General features: G+C 49.9%; 1 protein-coding gene and 1 long non-coding RNA gene across 2 annotated transcripts in view; one reads left to right on the top strand and one right to left on the bottom strand.

The window, feature by feature from the left end:
* Positions 1 to 339: 339 nt before the first annotated feature.
* Positions 340 to 1,562, bottom strand: NEUROG1 (neurogenin 1). The gene has a single exon (XM_061457245.1). It carries the CDS (start codon positions 1,560 to 1,562, stop codon positions 1,044 to 1,046), a length of 519 nt encoding a protein of 172 aa, XP_061313229.1. The 3' UTR covers positions 340 to 1,043.
* Positions 1,563 to 10,888: 9,326 nt separating this feature from the next.
* Positions 10,889 to 16,864, top strand: part of LOC133271320 (uncharacterized) — a 49,533-nt gene continuing 43,557 nt past the window's right edge. The window contains exon 1 of the long non-coding RNA XR_009744085.1: positions 10,889 to 11,056. This is a non-coding gene — a long non-coding RNA (uncharacterized LOC133271320). The remainder of the gene's footprint in view (positions 11,057 to 16,864) is intronic.

Here is a 16,864-nt window from a genome sequence, read left to right as displayed (position 1 = left end):
GCAGCTGAGTTCCCCTAACACTGAAGGTTTAGGCGAAGCTATGAGCTCTGCACCCTGTTCCGGGGTCCAGCATCCTCTCCTTGCCCCCAAACCCCCAACGCCTTCCATTTCCTCTCATGAACCATGGCAAGGGCAATCTTGAATGCTGGCACTGCTCTCTGCCCGTGCACCCTGAACGGGTGTCAAATCCCTTCTCTGAGACATAGAACCAGCTGATGTTTGCACATGTCTGTGGTCAGTGCGGTGTCCAAAACACCAGCTCATACTGGGGCAAACCCTTCCCTTCCACCCCAGCCTCCTTCTGAGGAGCAAAAGCCCTTCTGACGGGCTCAGGAAAAGAAACTGCAGAGGCACTGCTGAAGTTCAGTACAAACGTTAAAACTTTTATTTACAGGGTAAAGTACAATTTCTTTTAAAAACAAAACAAAACCCCCACTTTGATAAGAGGCATAATAATAGAATAAAGCTCTTTATGTACAAAAATACAATTTTCATATGAAAGAACATCTTGAATAAATTAAACCGCTCTCTGGCCCGGTCGCTGAATACCCCGTGTCTGCTCCTGCTCTAAAGCAAGGCCGCCGCGCTGGGGGTCAGCATCTATAATGCATGAGCCCCTCCGCTTGTCCGGCGGGCGGGGAGGGAGGGGGGGAGGTCGGGGGTCCCATCGAGGCCGGTGCTGAGGCCCCCGGTTGAGGGCAGGGGGAAAGAGGAGGGTGTGTGGGATGCGCTGAGCCCCGCGCTGCGCCCCGGGCCGCATCGGCCCCTTAAGCCTTTTCATGGCATTGTCAGGGCGTTCAAACCAAATTTTCATGCTCGTTTTTCTTCGCCGGAGAGCTACAAATTGTAAAATTGACTTTTCACCTCGTCTGCGGCAGCAAATCTGTCGCTTTTCATCCCGGTTTTCGGAGGCGCACGGGAGGCGAGGCGGGGGTCGGGGGGATAGGGATGGAGACGGGAGGGTGGTGGAAAGTGCAACGGAGGGAGACCCCTCCTCCCTTATCCATCACCCGCAGCCCTCGGGAGGGGAGAACCGGGCGGCACTAGCGGCAGGGAGCGCCGGGGGCCGCGGGCAGCCCGCAGAAGCCTCGCAGGGCGTCAGCGGGCGCGTAAGCGCAGTCCTCGGAGGTGGCGGGGCTGCTGGGGCCGGAGGCGGAGGCGCAGAGAGAAGGGGCGGACGGGGAGGCGCTGGACAGCCAGGACCCGGCGTCGCTGCCGGGGCTGGGGGGCGCGGGGGCCCCGCGGAAGGCGGGGGGCTGCGGAAGGCACTGCTCGGCCAGGCGGAGGGTCTCGGAGAGGGCCCAGATGTAGTTGTAGGCGAAGCGCAGGGTCTCGATCTTGGTGAGCTTGGTGTCGTCGGGGAAGGTGGGCAGGACGCTGCGGAGCTCATCCAGGGCGGCGTTGAGGTGGTGCATGCGGTTCCTCTCGCGGTCGTTGGCCTTCACCCGCCGGCTGCGCTTCAGCGTGTGCAGCAACGCTTCGGTGCGCGCCCGAGCCCGCCCGCGCCGCCGCCGCCGTTCCCGCGGAGGTTCCGCGCCGTTGCTGGCCGCGTCCGCGGGCATCCTGCGGGAGAGAACATGGAGCCGCTGTCACTGCGCGGGACGGGGCGGAAGGGTTGGGTGAGGGGGGGGAGTAAGGAAGGGAAAGGTGCGAAGCGGCCGGGGAAGGGGTGTGGGGAGAAGGGGTTAAAATAGAGAAATAACCACTGGGGGTGGCGGTGCTTGGCACGGCGGGACCGCGCCGCGCAGGTGCCGGCGCTCCCGTACTCACATGGAAAGGCTCTCCCCGGGATGCAGTGACAGCAAATAACGGTATAAAAATACAGAGATGGGAGAGGAAAGAAAGGCGAAGGTTGACGCTGCGGGGGGAGGCAGCGCGGGCCCCGCGCCTCCGCGGGTGCGGGAAAGCAAAAATGAAAGATAAAGAGGAAAGAAAAGCCCAGCGAGCGCCGGGGGGAGGCGGGGCGGGGGGGGGACGACACGCGACCGCTCTTGTCTTTGAAGTGCTGCGGGCTGCGATCCGCTCGTGTGAGCGGCGGCTTTGGCACACGACGGCGCTGCCGCCCGTACTTATAGCGCCGGGCGGACAATGGCCCCGTGGCCGCCCCGCGGGGCCGCGCCGAGGCGGCAGGTCGGCCCCGTGCGCCGCGCCCTCCGGAGCGTGCCCGCAATTACCGCGGCCAGCCGCGCATCTGCCGCGGCCCCGGGGGATGCGGGGGGGGGGGGGGGGGGAATGCTTGGGAGGAGGGGGACACCCCGACCCCCCTCCCCGCGCTTTTGTCCCCCTGTGCGGGAGCGGAGAAGGACGGCGGTGGCCGGACAAAGCGGGACGGGACTGGGGGGGGGGTGTCAGTGCTGTGCACGGAGGTGGAGGGGTCACTGAGTTAGCCCGGACTAACCACAAGGGGCTGGTCTGCGCTAACCATAGCAGTTATCCTGGGCTGACCACAAGCGCTTGGCATGAGTTTAAAAGAACGACCCGTATTCTGTCCCGCAGCCAGAATCTGGTGCAGGATTTCTTCGGGTTCTCTTTGCACCTCGCAGTTTGTTCTGCGCATCCTTCATCAAAGTGAATATGGTCTGAAGTGATAAAACTTTAAGTCACAAGCCTTCTCCCTCCGGTGTTTCAGAGGGAAGTATTTACACCTGCTTTGGCTTTTGGGCGCTTCACTGTGGAAAGGGTTTTGCAGGTGTTCAGAAAGCTAAAAATGGCAATTTACACTCATTTTGCAAACTTCAGTGGTGTGAATGTATACCTACAACTCTTCATCTCTGGATAAAAACAAAGAACCGTGTTGTTCTCATCGTGAAGTTCTCCTTCCCTCTGCTAATCCCCTCGAAGTGCCCAGGTATCACTGTTTAGCACTTTGGGAAGCCACAGTTTCATACGTGGCTAAAAGGTTTCCTCATTCTGACACTTAGAGCATCCCACTGTCAGTGCTGTAAGTGCACCATTGTCAGCCCTCAAGTGCTTGCCTCTCTGGAAGGTTTTCAGTGTCATCATCCATCAATAACCGTTTTTACACTTCTGTACCTGAACTCACACGTGTTTATATGATTTCCCCTTGCATCAAATGAAGGTTCATTTCCTCTCCTGTGATTTCCTCCTATGCCTTTGGTAAACAGGGAAAAGCAAGAGCGGAAGTTATTGCCTGTATCTCTGTATTTTAAGTTCATAGCAGCTACTCTTTACTTTAACCCAAGACAGGAGTTTGGGATCAGCATTATTCCTTCTGCTTTCCACCCTCCTCACTTCAGGATGATCCCTGACACCAGCAAACATCCCTGGTCAACCTCCTGCGTGCCAGGAAGATCACACAGAAGTGAGCAATCCTGAGAGCTCTGCGTGATGAATATTAAAGAGCCTCAAACCAGAAACAGTCTTCCAGCATCAGCTCACTTTGTGGGTTTTAAACCTTTATGCAGGTCCAGAGCTTGGATGGACAGTATAAGCACCTAATGGGGCTGGGCTGTTGGGCGGGAGGGACTGAGCTCTCTCCATCACCAGACCTGCAATCAGGCTGATGTTTTTAGGGCCCATGCATACATAAATGACTGTGCTAAGTAGTTCCACTTCACTGAGTCACTCATGCCCTTAAGTGATGGCACGGTTAGAGGCCTCGGCCGATCAGGAGGCAGACATCAGCAGTGGAGTATCCAACATGAACCAGGAGAAAGTCAGAAGGCAGCAAACCGTACAGGTTGTGGAAGCATATGGCAAAAAGTGTTAAACTTCTGTTACCGTGCTCTTTGGATATAGTGCTATAAACTCTGGTGTCGTCTGCAGCACTTTGATTGCCTTTTGTGGAGGTGTCTTTGAGCAGTCAATAGTTTATTCATTAAAATGTTTATGATTCCCTCGAGTTCCACAGACTTTGGCACAACCGATCACTTGTCTGCAGGTTTGCAGTGAAAGCGCATTATTCATTAGTCCTTATCCATCATTTGCACTTTGTCATTTGTTATTCTCTTGTTTTAAAAGTTTGTGCTCCAATCAAGGAGGGGAGAGAGCACCATGTGTCTCCGTGATCAGTCACAGCCATGAATAGCCGGAGCTGAAGTGACTGTTTCACAAACAACCCATAGGCTGAAATTTGTTTGCATAATCTATTCACTGCGTACTTATGAATAACGAATGCATTCACAGAACCAGAATTGTTTCAGGAAGCCTTCGCAAACAGAAAGAAGTGCTAAATATCTCGGATAATTTATTCCCGATGAATAATTCAACCCGTTCTATCGCAGGCAGTCTACTAATTTTGCAGATAAATTATTCAGCCAGCACAGATAATAGCTCTTACACCTTATGGGCCTGCTCCTATGGGAGTCAGCTGCAGAAGTTCTGTGAACTTTTCTAGGGGTGGGAAAAGAAAGAATTCCCAAAATGAAACAGGACCTTTGATTTCCAGGAACACAGAATGCGTTCCCAGCGTCTCACTGATGCCTTAGTCTGATTTTTAGCCTTTGATATTAGCTTCTCCACCTTGATGTAAGTGTGGCTAGGCTCAGATGGGCTCGTGGGTGTTATTAGTTTCATGTTTTGAGCCCTAAGGAAGCTTGCCGTAAATCCCATTTGTTTTGAGACACCTCATAGAGCTTGAAAATGAAAAAGAAGAGGGAAAATTATTCAAATGGCATTTTTGACTATGGAAACTGTAAAAGCACAGCTGGATCAGCCCATCCTTCACTACCTCGGATGACAAACTGCTCATCCGAAATCAGCGAACTACCGTGGGCATGTTTCCCTGCAGCGCATTTATCTCCTGAGCCTTGGTGGGGCCTCAAGCATGAAGCTGGCTCCTGTGCCCTTGTGCTGGGACATCCTGCCTTGGCTCCTGCTCATGGCTGGGCTCCAGAAAGAGGAATTAGTAAATAAAGGTGGAGGAAAGGCTGGTGAAGGAAAGGTGCCACAAGGCTCCCAGGTGTCAGCAGTGCTCACAGTGAAGGCTGTCAGTGCTCAGCATTGCTCTCTGGATTTCCATTTCCAGCAAGGAAGAAGGTGGTCCATGAGAAGATGCCATTCCCTGGAAGGGGTTTATTGTGCCTTGACAAGGTAAATAAATCTCTACATTAGAAATCAGATCAGCCTCACGTGGAAAAACTGACCAGAATTCTGATCATTGGAGCAGTGTTGGCACCACTCCTCTCCCCAGGGATGGAGGTGAGATGTTCACAGTAGAACTGCTCATGCAGAGAAGCTAGATATACTTCATTATTTTTCAAGGTTTAAGCTGCAGGTCAATACAACTCACCAAACTCTGTGTTTTGTTACATTAGCATGCAAGAGCTTAAACTAATGTTGTGGGTGTCAAAACAACATACCAATCAGGAGAATACTGCTTTTTTTGCTCCCTTGTTGTTTGAAAGCATGGCCAGAGTAAATAAGCATCGCTGCTTGGGGAAGATGCTTTGAACTGAATCTGGGGAGGCAGTGTGGCTGGTGGCAAAGCCATCACCGTGAGAGCAGAGAGCTTGACCCAGTGCCTTGCAGGAGGAAAGGTCGATGCTCACCCCGGGTCGATGCAGCAGGAATGATAAAAATAGATGGAAAACCAGAAGGTGGCTTGATGGCAGCTTGTCCCCGTGCTTGCATGGGCACTGTGCAGAGCTTGTCCATCCTGGGCTGGGGACAAGGCAAGCACTGTGAGTGCGTGGATGGACAGATGGTGCCGTGCTCCTGGGACCCGTGGCCTGAGCAGAGGCAGTTTACAGCTTCCAGCCCGAAGCTACCGGAAGGTTCAGGGGTTCACTCCTTGGTTGCTCACTGACGGACAGCCCTGGAAGTCCCATGTTTGAAAGGGATCTCAGCCAGCACGGAGACCATGAGGAAATGCCTTGGGAGCAGTGCAATGGCTTCATCTATAGAGGATTTGGCCTATCCTCTACCTGCCTGTGGTCAGTATGAGGCTTCAGGCCACATGCCAGGAGGGGAGCATGGGGGCATCACTGGGAGCATCCCCAAGTTCCAGGATGGGTCCTGGTCCAAAGGAGATGAATCCACTCTGAAATCCCACACAAGTGCCCGGGAGCCATGGCCAGGGCTCAATCCCTCCCCGTGGGCTCTGTAGAAATAGTGGGAATGTTTCATTTCCAGGTTTTAAATGGTTGATGCAAAGTTTTCCTTCTTTTTGGAAGGGGAAGGGGGGCGAGTAGGTAACCGATTGTTCCCCGCAAGCACAAATGTATTTTGTTTGTTGTAATTAAAATGTTTTAATGAGACAACCATAAAATCAACCATTAATTATGTTTTTTTCAAACACTTCTGCTTCCTTTTGAGCCAGGTCTATTTAGAAATAGTTTAGAGAGTAGCCTGCAGTTTTATTCTTTCTGCGGTATTATACACAGGAGTGGAGAAGTCATTTATAAATAATTACACAATGTTTTGGGTCTTTGGGTTTGTATAATATATCAAAGCGATTAGTACACGCATTGTTCCATTGTAAATGGGTTTTTTCCCCTTCCTTTCAGTTTCACTTGCCTTGTCTTCTATCTAAACCTTTTTCGTGAAATCCTTTGTCTTCCTCATTCTTTTAGCTTGTTACAGTGCAGGGACATTCTTCTTATTCAAACACTCACAGCATGAGCAAAGAAAGCTACTTCTGTCGCATCTTAAGTTTTACCATAACTTTCTGGCATTTTCTTTTCTTCCCCTTTTCCCAGACTACTGATAGGGTAATGAAGAATTATAACATACATCAATTATTGGTGCTCACGGTGTATTATGCTCTTGAATTCAAGGGGAGATAAAGAGGGGCGAGAAACCCCCCCCCAGCTCCACTTTCTGTGGTTTTGAGGCACATGAGAGAGGACTCGGCACAGATTATTTATAACATCTTTCTGAGCATCAATTATGTTTGACTCCTACAACCACTTCCTTGTCCCACTGGTTTTATGGCCAGGAGGAGTCATTTTGGTGTGTGGTAGCTGCGGCATTTAACTTGTTTCTTTTATGAGGAGCCCAAACAATGCATCTTCAGGCCAAACAATCTATCTCCCCAGATAATAGCCCGAGTGTCAGTCAAGCGCTCAGGGCTGGGAAATATATGATCATGGTAAAGGGCCACGGGAAGAAAGCGTGGAGAAGGAGGCACTTGTGAGGGGTCCTCGCGTTGTCTGCTCCCCCCCCCCCCCCCCCCGGGAAGCTGGGCTGGACCCAGAGTGGGGCGCAGGTGCCCTGGGATGCATCCGGTTGCTTGAGGATTCAACAACCCTAATCCGAGTTATCCAAGGAAAACGGGCGAACCTTCCCAATGCGGTCACGTTGCTGGGGCACGCTCCCTGCCTGGCCCTTCCCCAGCCTTCTGGCTACCACATTAACTGGGAAAAATGAGATTAGGATGTCACCTCCGAGAAACAAGCCCCCTTGCCCCCCCCCCCCATTGTACAGGAGCTTTTTCTTCCCTTTTTGCTCCCCCTCCACCTTCTCCCGCCCATTCTTCCCCCTCTTTGTGTTGATTTGTATTTTGTTAATTGAAGATAGAACACTTCTAAAAGAAAGGGACAAAATTCATTGGCTGCCCTGTGGGTGAAACAAAGTGCGAAGCAGGAAGCTCAACTGCATGCTGAGATGCTCGGGTTTTCCTTTATACCTTCCGTATCGATAATTCTGCTTAGCTTTCATGTTTAGTTTGTATTCACTGCTATAAAGATAACCTGGAAGTATTGAAGCACCGTAAGGGTGGGATGAAATTGAGCCTGAGCCTCTTGTGGGGGGAGCTCTGGGTATCCCCCCCTAGCTCTGGGTCTGTGGTCAGGGGAGGAGGATGCTCCAGGACCACCGGCAGCCCCCCGGTCCCCATCGCCCCGCCACAGGGGCCCAAGGGATTTGCTGCCATTTGCATAGCAGGTGTTGGATCCTGGGCCATTCTTCCTTAAGGGAGTTTTAATACGGGATAAATTACCGGGAATTAGGAGGAGGCAGGCGACAAGAAAAGCTCTCGTGGAGTCTTCTCCGGCCACGGCAGGGGGAACAGAGAGAATGGCTAAAGAAAAGGAATAAAACCCAAACGCAGCAGCTCCTGAGTGTGGGGTGTGCAGGGGTTGGGGGCAGCTCTCACTGAATTACCCCAAATTCAGGTTAGAACTCAGGAACGCAGTAATCCCAGGGACAGTAATACGATTACCGGCCAGAGGATCTTTGAGTGAGTAGGTCTGGTAGGGGAGTTTAAAATGTTAATCCCTGGTATAATCCCTTCCCTGGCATTGTATGTACAAGGGTTGCACCCGCAAGAGAATTCCCTGTTTCCTTCCCTGGGCTTTAGGGCGGGAGAGCAAGGCTGGAGAGCAACCCCGCTGCTGATGTGCACACACAACACGTGTATGAACGTGTGCACACTTATGTGTGCCCACCACATAGGTGCTTATACTGCGTACCCATGCGCTTGTGCACAGTCCCATGTGCACGCACACATGCATGCACATGTGAACAAATGTATTTAGCTCTTAGGCAGAAGCTCTTCCCTGTGAGGGTGCTGAGGTGCTGGCACAGGGTGCCCAGAGAAGCTGTGGCTGCCCCATCCCTGGCAGTGCTCAAGGCCAGGTTGGACACAGGGGCTTGGAGCAAGCTGCTCTAGTGGAAGGGGTCCCTGCCCGTGGCAGGGTTGGGACTGGATGAGCCTTAAGGTCCCTTCCAACCAAACCATTCCTTGATTCTATGATAGGTTCATCTTCACACGGCAGAGGAAGGCTGTGTCACTGGTGTTCCCAGTGTACCCTGATGAAGGTCAATCACTGTGTTGCTCTGTCAGTTAGAGTACACATCATATCTAAAATTAAAATGAGATGCTTCATGTGTTTTTAAGCAGGTGAAATGCACCCACCTGCAGGCTTTCACTGCAGGTAGGAAACGTTTGTCATTTCTGTACTGCACATCAGTATGAAACCATCCGGATGCTTTTCACATCGAAGGAGGTTGGCTGTATAAATCTGATGTATAAATATATTATGTATGAATGGAGGCCATCCATAGTGAAATATTCTATCAGTAAGGAAGATTCAAAATAATAATAAATAAAAGCAATGAATTCACCCCAAAAGAGCCAGGCAGGGACCTCTGGTGCTTGTGGGAGTCCCAGTGCCTGGAAGAGCGGGGCAGGTGGAAAAGGCAAACAGAGAACTCCAGGCACCAGCCCTGGGCCATGCCAGGCAGGACCCTGCACTACGGCCCCTGGGTGCAGCCTTTGGGGTGCGGTTTCCACTGCCCTGGCCATGCGAGGGCCGAGGGTGACACCCCAAGGCACAGAGCTGCAACCTCGGCTGTGCTTGGCAGAGGTTTACATCGCCTTGGCCTGCAGAGAGCTCCTGTCGATGGGGTTTATTTAGAGAAGGAAACCTGATCTGGGGAGATTGAGATGAGCTCTGAGGCACGAGTTCTTCCCTGTGAGGGTGCTGAGGCGCTGGCACAGGGTGCCCAGAGAAGCTATGGCTGCCCCATCCCTGGCAGTGCTCGAGGCCAGGCTTGGAGCAAGCTGCTCTAGTGGAAACACTCAGATGGTACCCAACTCTTGTTAAAGTAACCCTCATTTTTAATGCACTAAGTCAGCTTTTTGAAGGATATCCACTGTTTTTCAAATAGATTTCATTTAACTTAGCTGAAAGCAAATGATCTGCTCTGCTTTCTGGGATTTAAAGGCATACTTTGCAGTGGCTTAAACGGCCTCTATCTATCCATTTAACTGGGCTGCTTTGCAGCCTCAGTATTATAAGTGCAATATATCCTTTTAATTCCTGTTCTTCAGGGACAAAACCACAGGTATAAGTATCTTAAATTCCAGCCTGAATCCACCCCCTGTTAGTGTAAGCAGCTACCGTGAAGGTGAGGGACTCAGTCTTGCCCTCCCTCACACTGACAGCCAAGTATCTCTTTCAGCACCTCTTTACGATAATGTCTCATGGTATAAAGGGAAAAATCACAGCAGAGTGTTAAAGTACAGGTGGAATACCCCTTGCAAGCTCCCCTGCTGCATGTGGGTTCAAAGTGCTGGGTTTGCTGGGACTGGTACCTAATGATGCAGCTGCTGGGACTGGTACCTAATGATGCAGCTGCTGGGACTGGTACCTAACAATAGAACTACTCGGATGGTACCTAAATTGCTAAATAAATACTAGTTCTACTGGTCAGGGAATTAAAAAGACAGTGGAGAAGGGAAAGTAAATGCTGTCCTAGATGAGTTTTCTTTCCTTGGGGCTGTATGCACTTACACAATAACAAGCTTCTCTGAAACAAGTCCTTGCTAATAAGGGGAGACAGGCTGGGCTGATGTATTTCAGCTGAGCCTCTGCTGCAGGGATGCTGCTTTTTTTTCCAACTTAAGCATGTATTAAATTGTAGTAAATTCTCTGTTCACAGATAAACAGTAAAATAAGTGCAATTGCTAATTGTTAAGTGAACGTACTTCTTCTTCAGACTGTGGTCTTCCCTCGCTTTTAACCCTCTTGGATAAACCCCAAAGTATTGGCTTTAATTTCACGTCAGGTTTAATGTGCTGCAGGTCTGAAGCTTGTTTCCATCTATTCCAGTGGGAATTAGAGATTATTTCGCTGGAGCTGGTGCAGTTACACTTCTCCAGGGCAGGTGTCAAAGAAGGGTCCGAGCCTCCTACCCCACTGTGCAAACAGAGAAGGGGATCCGATGGGGCTATAATATCACAGAGAAACATCGTCCACAAAGTCACATCTTTATTGCTTGTCTTGTGGGCTTCATGTATATACAGATGGCACCTACCCTAAAGGATCTTTTTGTCTTTTCTTTATGGTTTTCCCCTAAAAATAAACAGGGGATGACGTTGTTTATTGTAGGGTTTAGCGCCTGTGGTTATTTATCTTCATTAACCTGTTAATGACCCCAGCCCCACTGATTACATGCCAGGTGCTGGGGATTCAGCTCATCTCTAACTCCACCCACAGGCCTCGCCAGAAAAAGCAGGAAACTGCCTTGTCTGCCTTGTAAGTGATGGAAACAGCCACAAGATGTCAACATCTACCAAGCTGCTGCTCAGAACCAGCTCTGCGCTGCCGGGATGGAGAGCCCTGCGAGGAGGCTCGGCCGGGGAGCACAGGTACCTGCTTTACATGGGGAAAAAGTCCTCCTAGGGCATGGAAAAGCCTTTGTTTTACCACTCTTCTTGCTTTGTGGCTTTTCTTTGTTTCAATTTGATTCCTTTTATCCTTTTCCACTGCAGGCTTTAGGCAAATTCATGATTCTTGTCCCTATCTGTAGGAAAGGACTTGCTACAAGGAGTGTATTATACAAATAAGGTCAAAGAACAGGAGTATTATCAATGCCATGTTATATTTGTGTGCGTATACATATATGTGAGTAGAGAGTTGTTACAGCGAGCTCCTATGGATGTTGGTATCCTAACCAGGGACTGGAGCTATGCCCCCAGCCCTCCTCTCTTGCAGGTTACAGCTTGCTATAATTGCCCTTAAAATAGGGGCCTGGCGTTCAGTCAGCTACTTGGGTTATCATGGCACAGAGCTGAAACTTAAGGAAAACAGGAAGCAGATTGGTTTTCTCATAGAAAACCCCATCTTTCAAATTGTGTTTCAACTCCAGGTTTCAGAGCTTGCTGCTTTCCAGCTTCTTTCATCAGCTTTTACTATAGAAGCAATTGAGCCCCTAGCAATGGCCCTTTTTAGCATGTGTGGCTGTGCCCATGTGCTGATGTGGGGCCAATAGGACCAGCAAGAGTTTTTCTTTGAGCTGGGACCCTGATGGACTTGCTCTAAGGTCAGACACAGTTGCTCTGACCAGTAATGCTGCTGGCATTGTGTTTTCCCTTTTGGGCACTGTGCTGGTTTTGTCTTTCTCCATCTTTCTCTCCTGATCTTAAAGAACATTTCCCAGATATGACAAACCTAAGATGTATTTTTAATTATTATTATTTTAAGGCAATATTTGACATTTTCCCTTTATTGATCACCATTTCCTGCCGTCATTCTTCAGGATGTTGCTCTGTGCAGTGGAAGTGTTAGGATTTCAACTGGCTAAAACCAAACCTCTCCCCCTTCCTTGTAGGGGCTCCCTTTAGGGATACAGCACATGGTGGTCCTGCACTCAGGTGTGCCACTCTTATCAAATGTCTTCAAAACATTGTCCCAGGTGCCTTCAGATTCAAAGCAGTCCCAAGGATTTGCCTCTTTTATCCCTTAGCTTTGCAGAACCCATGCAGCTTGGGCTGAGTGTAATGGCTGCGGTAGCTGGTGGCGTTTCTTGGAGTCAGGTGCAGTGATTTGACACTGATTGCTGTAGTGAAGACCTGGGTTTCCCTGGCAGAACTGCGTACTAAAAGGGTGAGGGAACACCCTGCCAGTCACTTTCAGTTAGAATTTAAGAGGCAACACTCAGCAAACTGGTTCTTGCTGGGGAGAAGGGCACTTGGCTGGGAATTACTGGCCCAAGGAGGGAGCTGAGGAGCTCCAGGGTAGTTTGTTTTTCCTCAAGTGGTTGCAGAAGTGTCGAGTTCTCTAGACTTGGAGAGGAAGCTGAAGTAAACCCAAATGGTGCAATTCTAAAGGTAATAGGAATGGAGTATTTATATGCAACACAATGGAATGGGCCGTAATGAGGCAAAAGTGCTGAGGGGCAAAGACAAAAGGCATTTCTTCCGGGATTAGAACTGAGCTAAAAATTGCCAAAGCCTACTGGAAAAGGAGGGGGGAAAAGAAGCCGGTTGTAGCATTTCTTTCCCTTTAATAAGCTTCTTTTTCTGGGAGTCCCGAGTGTTCAGATGGAGCACACTTAGTGCCTAGTAACCAACAAAGCTTCGATTGGTGGCTCTGCGGAAAGATTTGCTTTCCCTTGCAGGTTTGTAACCATGAAGAAACCACTGAGATCAGTTGCTTCAGAATCCTTAATTAAACACCACAAAGAAGGGCAATTAGAGCCGTGTTTTGCTTCTGTCGTCCAGCAAATCTTGCGAACCTCGGACCCCTTTTCTTGCGCTGAGATTTATGATGGGACTAAATCAGAATTATCCCTGTAATTATCAGCCTTAAGCGAGCACCAGCAGGATTTCTCTCCCCCTCTTTTTTGGGGGTCGGCTCTGAAGCCCATCCAAGAGGAGTTTGCTCCCCCCTTTTGTTGCACAGGAAGGGAAACAAAAACACAGGAGTGGTGATTTTTTTTCCCAGGCCTTGGCTGCCTGCCTCCCTGTCACTTCATGTCGTGTCATCCCTCCCTCCCAGGTCCTGTGTGCCCGCTTGCTCCTGTTGTGCTGGAGGCTCTCCATGTGTGTCGTCAGGCTGGTCTCTGCCCAAAGAGCTGGTAATAGGAGCAGGCAGAAGATGAGGGAGAAATCCAAGAGGATTTGAGTGCTTCAGAGGTTGGCAGAAGGACCAGAAAATACAGCCTGTCAGTCAGTGTTTGGAAAATGAATGCTTTGTACATGTTGCATCTCTACAAAGCATTTCCTCCAGGGATCTTGGCTTTGATTCCATGGTTGGATGAAGGTGTGCTCATACCCAGCAAGAGAGAGCAAGTTCTTCTCTCGGGCACTGAAGGTGATAGTGTGTACCTATGGCTTTTCCTGCTGGGAAGTCGGCCTGAGAACAGGACCTGAGTGCAGTACCTGGGGACCAGCAGCTGTGTGGGGTCCTGGGCCTGCTGGTGGCAGGAGGGAGAGCTGCGGGGCAAGAAAGCCACGTGGCTTGGTGTATTGGGCAGTTTCTAAAGGATTTTGGGCTTGGGAATCAGTCTTCCCGGGTTGTGCTGCAGCTCAGTTTCCGTGGAGGTGTGATGGATGCGTGACTCCTGTAGACACGCTGGCAGCTAGGGATCCTCTTTGCCCTTAGTGTGCATGCTCTGTGTTAATGGGATAATACAAGGAGTAAGACTCTGAGAAGGTTTCCCAAAATACAGCTGTTTGCTTTGGGAGGTTTCCCATACCCGGGTAAGGAACTACAACCGTTAAAGTTTTCCTTGCAGCGCTGGGAAGAGCATTCCCAGCATCAGCAATGCAATGAGCAGGCTCCACGCTGATTTATAGGGCAGACAGGCTCAGAGGGCTGCGGAGGTGTCCCCAGGCTGTCTGAGAAGGTTTTTGGTTGCCACTAGATGTCCTTTCAGCCCTGCTTTCCCCCACTGCTCCTCCAGAGCAGTCATCTGGGCTGGGATCGGCTGGCCATGGCCCAAGAACTGCTGAGCACCAATGTACTGTGAGGTTGAGGAGGGCAAGGAACAGGGCTGAACCCTGCACTGCTGCTGCCTCCCAAACGTCCCTTTGATCTCGTACAGCTTTGTCTTGTGTAGTGCTGGCTAATGGAAATGAGGATGCTTTGGATGCTCAAAACCCAACTTCTGGATCTGTGCTGGGTATTAAATACTTTAATTCCTTTGGTATGAATTGGGGGCTGTTAATGCATTGCTGTCTGTGCAGGGCTACTGATTAGTAGAGGTGATGGTGTGAGAAGGCAGCCTTTGAGGGTGAAAAAGGTGATGATTAACACAGTTTTGTGTTCACATTTGTTCCCATTCTATACACGTGTGGGTCCAGAAGGGACCTAACTATGAGGTTTAATTAGCTCAGGGAGCACTTGTGCTGCTGTAACACTGCCTTCAACTTCCCACCCAGGGCTCAGGGGTGACCAGTGCAAACCCTCAGGCCCCTCTGATGACTTTACCATAGAACCCAACATTTGGTCCCACAGCCCTGATGAAACCTCATTAGTGCAGGACCAGCTCTTCCACCTCATGGATGTGGTCAGGAAAGGTCCCTATGAGTGTAGCATCTGGCATGGCCTCATGCCTTGATTTAGGGTGGCTGGGGGGAGCTGGGGCACAGCAGGCAGCTGGACCTGCTGAGAGCGCTGCGCTGTCTCGCACAGACCACAGCTATTGCTGCTTAATAAACTTTCTGGCCATTGCTGACCTGGACCGTATATGAACAAGTGAAAGGCAAGTGGTGAAAGGATCTGTGTAACATTACTAATCCCACGTAACACTCTCACTGAAAAGGCAAGGCAGGTCTCCCTGCTATTGTCCCCTTTCACTGCAGCTGCTTGGGTCACCCTTATGCTGTTATTAAAGTCTGATAGTGATTGGGGTACAGCCTGTGTATACCCAATACCCAAAGTGTGTGTATGGGGGTCTCCTGTGCTCTGTCTGTGTTGCTGGATGGGGGAAAGCAGTTGCCTGCTGCTCTCCTTGAAGGCTCTGTAAAGGGTTTGCATCATTGTGGTGTAGCATCGGTGTGCGAGTAAAGGAACAGTGGGGTCTGCTTGCGCTGCTTCTACACCCCAGGATGAAGCAGGGCTCTGGCTCTCTGCAAATGTTCAAGCCCTTAAGAAGGGGAACTGGTAACTGGTGAGCAGTTGGGGCTGGCTGGTGCGTGCTCAGACCATGCTTCAGCGGCTTAATTCTTCAATCTCAAAGCACAGATGTATGGTCTGTATATTAGGGAGGTTGGACTGAACGGTCTCCTGTGGCTTTGCAGCCTGCAATCTGCTGGGGAAAACAAAAGCTAACTGTAAGGTTACTGCCAAATCTAGGTGGAGGAGGTACCTACTTATATGTATTTAAATGCTCTAGCAGAGATGTTTCCATCTGAAGTGAAGTTTTGTGTGGCAGTTACCTTCCAACACAGTATTTACCTTTACAGCTGCCGTATGGGTGATGGCAAAGGATGCTCCTCCTGTTTCTGGGAACAGCCCTGCCTGGAGATGCCGTTCAATAGCCCTGGGAAAACCAGCTCCGTGTCATTTACTTTTCTCTTATTGTTTCAATTGCTGTTTCCAGCGGTTGTTTTGTTTGGAGCACAGATTTCATGTCAAAGGGAATTGTGTATCAAAGCAAACGGCTCTTTTCTTCCTTCTTTTCCATTCTAGCAAGTGGAAAAAACCAGCTGCAGTTGGTTCCCTCTGTGCCCAGTTCTTGCTGGTGGTTTTGGTCTGGCAGATGAACTGGGAGTCATTTGTCCAGACTATACCCTGCGAGGTGTGAGTCACAGGCTACTGCGTTTGGGCAACTGGAGCCGTGCACAGCATTCCCAACGGAGTGTGAGCCACTCTTGTGCAACTGTGTCAATACTTTCCCAGGAAATGCATTGCCCAGTAGTCGCTAAATAAGCATAAACCATTTCTTGCAGCCTTTCAGCGTGTTGAAATCCAGTATCCTCAAGAAAAAAACTACTGGTTTTGTTAAAGTGTGACTTGAGAAAGGAGAGGGGCAGCCCATGGGCTAGGGTTTGCCTGGAGGTCAGGTTCAGATGCTCAGCCCTTGTGGCTGATATCCCCAGAGGTTTAATTTGTTAAACATTCTGGGATCTTTCTCAATGCTTTTTACTAATGAGCATCTAAAGTTTGTAGCTTCATCCTTGTGCAGAATGGGAAAATACTTGGAATTCCTGTTTCTCCTTCAGCTCTGACAGGGCATTATCACAGCAAATAATTACATATAGCATGTGTGTATGCAGATATATATGTGTGTGTGTATATATATATATAATTCTTCTGCCTGGAGGAAACCCTTGAGCTGAGGCTAGGCATGGCCTTGATTTTATCATACAGGGCCACTGTCACAGCAGTTGTGCTGCTCATGCATTTAAACTCTTGCTGGCTTTGTCCTTCCTATCTCTTCCTTTCCTTTTTAGCTGGGAAGGGGTTTAGGAGCCTTGTTGGGTGTAAAGTCCCTACCTTTGGGGGATGGCAAAAACTGCACAGAAGGAGAGGGTGGCTTGAAGGCCTTTGGTTGTGTGGTTTTTCACTGGGCAGCCTTCCCTCATCTGAGTGAGATCTTGTCTAAATCACTGCATTTTACTTGTGTTTATACGGACCTGGAGTGGTTGATTTACATGTATTTAATATAACACCAGACCAGTGGCATAGTCCTTCTTTATGTAACAAGATTCCTCAGTGTCTGGGTGCAA

Source organism: Pezoporus flaviventris, unplaced genomic scaffold (assembly GCF_033815535.1).
Source record: "Pezoporus flaviventris isolate CSIRO_AGI_PZ_B2104156 unplaced genomic scaffold, CSIRO_AGI_Pfla_v1 ptg000023l, whole genome shotgun sequence".
In the NCBI taxonomy this organism is placed as follows: Eukaryota; Metazoa; Chordata; class Aves; order Psittaciformes; family Psittacidae; genus Pezoporus; species Pezoporus flaviventris.
The sequence above is the reverse complement of the archived record's forward strand: the minus strand, read 5'-3'. Positions and strand labels throughout refer to the sequence as shown.